This window comes from Octodon degus, unplaced genomic scaffold (assembly GCF_000260255.1).
Source record: "Octodon degus isolate 3935 unplaced genomic scaffold, OctDeg1.0 scaffold00029, whole genome shotgun sequence".
NCBI classification, from domain to species: Eukaryota; Metazoa; Chordata; class Mammalia; order Rodentia; family Octodontidae; genus Octodon; species Octodon degus.
In genome coordinates, this window is record NW_004524605.1 from 6,922,907 (window position 1) to 6,927,603 (window position 4,697).

The window sequence follows — 4,697 nt, forward strand, 5'->3', positions numbered from 1 at the left end:
TTTTTTTTTTGCGCTGAATGCCTTCAAGGCATGACTGGCTGTATTGTGTTGTGGGGATCGAACCCAAACAACCTGAGCCTGACTGTTTTGTTGAAGCAGCCACTTAAAGAACTGAGCTACTGGGCAGGCCCCCGGTGATAATGTTGGAGGCAACTGATTAAATAGCAATATTACAGGCAGTCAGACAGGGGGAGCCCCCCCCAAGACAATATGGGAGTCAAGATGCCTTGTGACAGTGGAGACAGACAGAAAGACACTTCTGCTGTGGGTGAGATCTCAAGGCCAAAGATCAAACTAATGCTGACCTCCCTGGAGATAAGCGTCCAGGGTTGATAATCACCTGGAGGAAGCCAGGAAGTCCCTGACCCACCCTCTGCTGGATAAGCGTCTGTTCTGTATTTGTGCCCACTTGCTAAGTGACTCCCTTCCCCATTTATAGGGGCCCTTTTGGGTCCTTGTCTCGGTCTGGGAAGTTTATGTTTGTAATCCCATGGATAAGTTATTAGAATCCTGTCAGGTTAGTTCCAATCCACCACTTCCAGAAAAACCCAAGGTGGGAATAAAGACACTAAGGCATACTTATAGTTATGGGGAGCCAAGGGACCCTAGGTCCAGCCATGGAGATGGCTATCCAGAGCAAAGGCCTCGACCCAGCGCCAAACCCGCCTTTTATTCAGTCCTGAAGGAGGAGTGGCTGAGGATGAAGGACTGAGAACTGCAGGAAGTAGGTGAGTGCTGTGAGCTGGGCTGGGTAGGAGGCCTGCATTTACCTGTCATATGCAGAGAGGATATGCAGAAAAAGTGATTTGCATTTTACTACTGAGATAGTATCTAGTGTTTTGTGCTTCAGCTCTGAGGTGTGATCTTTCAAGCCCCAGGAAGTCACGGCCTCTAGCTCAAGGCTTATCCCAGGGGACAACGTGGTGGAGCGCTGGCCCTTCAGTCCCATCTCCACCCAGCTCATATTAAATAGCAGCAGATGTGGGTTATCAGGGAAACACGTGTGCCACCTTCAAAGACTCCCACCAACACCTCCACTAGACCCATATGCATTGCCTGAAGTCAAATGAAAGGATAAGGAAAAACCCTAGCCAGCTCTGTGCATGTGTGTCTCAGTTACTCTTCGCTCACTGCTGAGACAAACACCCGACACCCAAAACGAAGGAAGGAAAGGTTTATTTAGCTCACAGTCAGCGGAGGTTTCAGTGCATCCTCAGCCTGTACCATGGCAGAGTGGCACACGACAGAGGGCCGCAGTTCACGGCAGCAGCAAAGAGCAGAAGACAGCAGGGAGAGGCCTCACGGCAACTGTGCCTGCAGGGAGCAAGTCTTCCTCCTTTACATTGCATTCAGGCTCTCCGCCCCAGGCTGGGTATAGCACTCACACCCATAATCCCAGCAGCACTCACACCCATAATCCCAGTGAATCATGAGTTAATCACAAACTCTGGAAGTCTGCCCCTTAACTGCTTGAGGCTTTGGTGGTGGTGGGGACACCTAGACACAAACCATAACAATATCAATACACAGAAATAGGGACAGGCACCTCCAAAATGGAGGCAATTGCTCTTCTTCCAAGGAGAGCTGCTCAAGTGGTCCTCCACACCATTTGGTCCTGGATTTAATGAATTTTACCTGAGCAACTACACTTGTAGTCTTATTGGTTGACCATAGTTCTGCCCCACCTCATGTTTGAGTTCCCCTGTTCTCCGCCTTGGACCCGCCCCTCCTTACCACCTCATGGTTTTGTTCTATAAAAATCCCTAAAAAAGGCAGATTCCATTTAAAAAAATCATAAAAAAAGGCAGATTCCTGGGCAACCCACTCAGGACTGCCTTCTGTCCCTTTCAGACAGAAGTTTTCTTTCCTCCAATAAATATTGAACTCTTAACCTCTGCTTGTTGCTAACATTCATTCTTTGGTTTTAGAGAACAGGAACTCGTGTCCCAGGTATCTTTCAGGTTGGGGATTTCCCCCCCTATATCAATAGGTTCTGGCCCAACTTCAAGCTGTCAAGTCAGCGTGACCCTGACTCAACACAGCTGAACCCTAAAACAACAGTTTATCTTTTTTCTTTTTTTGCTCCGAATGCCTTCGGGGCAGGTTTGGCTGACTTGAGTTGTGGGCATCGAACCACAGCAACCTGAGCCTGACTGCTTTGCTGAAGCAGCCACTTAAAGAACTGAGCTAAGGGGCAGCCCCCAAACTTTTTTTTTTTTTTTTGGGGGAAACCGGGGATTTAACTCAGGCCCTAGTGCTTGCCAGGCAAGCGCTTATTCTACTGAGCTATCTCCCCAGCCCCTTCTTTCTTCTTTCTTTTTTTTTTTTTGTTGAACTGGGTATTGAACTCAGGCCCTTGCGCTTGCCATGTAAGCTCCTATTCTACTGAGCTATTTACCCAGCCCCTTTTTAAAAATTTGGGGAGATGGCTCAGTAGACTATGTGCTTCCCTGGCAAGCTCAAGGGCCTGAGTTCAACCCCTGTTTCGGCCAAAACTGAAAAAAAAAAAAAACAAAAAAACCTAAAAATTAAAAACAACAACAAAAAACCCTCTCACTTATTTTTGGTGCAGGGTCTCACTACATAGCTGGGACTCCCAGTAATCCTGTCTCACCCTCCCCAGCGCTGTGATTACCGGCATGCACCACCACAGCTGGTTTTGGTGGCCAGCACGGAATGCAGTACCAGGGTCAAACCTGGGTCCTTATGCTTGCCAGGCATGGGCTTAGACACCAAGCCTATCTCCCTGGTGTGTCTTCTTAATGACCACTTCCTTCTTCTTCCCCACCCAAATCCTAGATACCTTCCTGGAGAACACAAGGGAGCCCTGTTGTATGTCCCTGAACCTGCCCCTTGAACACCACCTTTAGCAAAAGCCCATGAAGTCTCAGCCTTCCACTCTCAGGTCAGGGGGTCCCCCCATCTCCCTACTGTTCAACCTGGTGGTGTCTTCAGTTAATAAAGGCTGCCTCCCTTCTTTTATCTCTGCATGTTTGCTGCACTGCTGAAAAACCTAACACTTGGCAATTCTTTCCTCCAGGTCCACCAGAACCTGAGTATTACTGGTCCAGTCTACTGTAACAAACTTCTTTGGTTCCCTAGGGTTCCCTAGGGTTCATGAGTTTCTTTGTACACTTAAGAGAGCTTTGAACTTACAGAAATCAGATTGTTCTCAATGAGCAGTTGGGAGTCCGGCTTGCACTATGTAGTTTTCTCTTTCTCTTTTTACACTGCGGTATTTCCATTTTTAAGTGTTCTGACAGTGTAGACGACACTGCTGTGGATGGCTTAGCACAGGCCTCTAAACGTGGCTATGGACCAACACCACATCTGGCTCTGCATACTGTTTTTATTATTTATTTATTTGGTTTTTTTGAGACAGAGTTTCTCCATGCAGTTCAGGCTGGCCTCGAACTCACTTTGTAACCTAGGCTGGTCTTGCACTCACAGCAAATCCTGCCTCAACCTTCTGAGTGCCAGGATAACAGGTGTGCGCCATCATGCCTGGTTTGTATACACTTTTTTTTTTTTTTTCCTGGTATGGGGATCTGAACTCAGGACCATGTGCTTGCAGGGCAGGTGCCTGTGCCACTAAGATATATCCCTGGCCCTGGCATATACTTTTAAAAAGCTATTGCCGGCCCGGGAAGATAGCTCAGTAGAATAAGTGCTTGCCTGGCAAGCACAGGGTCCTGAGGGTCCTGAGTTCAATCCCTGGTACTATCAAAAAAAAAAAAAAAAAAAAGAAAGAAAACCATTGCCAAATGGCCTTGTAAACAAGAGCTGTATTCTTTAAATGTCCTTCCAAAGGTGATCAAGAGCAGCCCTGACCTCTATCACAGCCCACCGGGTTTAAATGACCGATCTATGAACTTAAAGCTGCACCAGCATGTGCGGAGACGCCGGGGTGGGGCGCGGGGGGGGCTCCCGCGCCGATCGACAGGCCCAGGCAAACTTTTTTTTGGCGGAACCGGGGATTGAACTCAGGCCCGTGCGCTTGCCAGGGAAGCGCTTATTCTACTGAGCCATTTCCCCGGCCCCGGCAAACGGATTTGATGGGAGGAGCAGATTCTGTCAAACCCAGAAGTTACCCAAGCAGGTAAAGCGCGGCCATTGGTTTTAATGGAGACAAACTGAAGCCACGCGTGCAACCTACGGGTCGGAAACGTCCACCATTGAGACTCTCAATGCAGAAAACATCAGGAGCTCCCCACCGCCCCGACGCGAGTCCAGTTCTCAGCACAGCTAGCGGGACCTTGGAGGGTCTTTCCTCCAGGAACCTCCCGGGGGCTTCTCTCGTCTGCGCCGAGTGCGCCCCGGCTTGCAGCGCTCGTCCCGCTGGGGAGCTGGCACCCGGTCTCTGCGCATCTCGGATCCCAGCCCTTGGGGCTCACTCAAGCCGAGGGGAGCTGAAGCGAGAGTGCGACCTTGGGGGGCCGGAGGGATCCGTCAGGTCGCCTCCCTGCCGTCCCCGAGAGAGCTCCGCCGCTCAGCCGGCCTTCTGCGTCCCTGAGCTTTGCTTCCCCAAGTCGCCGCCGACCCAACCGGAGCCCTTCTCGCGTGGCCGCAGGGCCTGGACCTCTGCGAGCTGGCCGCTTCCTCGGCAATCGCGCCCGGGGGCCGACCGAGATCCGGGGCGGGCGGGGCGGCCGCGTGGCGGCCTCGGGACCGGCGATCGCCTCTGCAGAGCGCGGCGC

General features: G+C 50.9%; 1 protein-coding gene across 1 annotated transcript in view; it reads left to right on the top strand.

Annotated features, from left to right (window-relative positions):
- The first annotated feature begins 3,889 nt into the window (after positions 1-3,889).
- G3bp1 (G3BP stress granule assembly factor 1) overlaps positions 3,890-4,697 on the top strand; it is a 49,488-nt gene continuing 48,680 nt past the window's right edge. Inside the window, exons 1-2 of the mRNA XM_023713099.1 lie at positions 3,890-3,907; positions 4,277-4,420. Coding sequence (XP_023568867.1) covers positions 3,890-3,907; positions 4,277-4,420 — 162 coding nt within the window. The remainder of the gene's footprint in view (positions 3,908-4,276; positions 4,421-4,697) is intronic.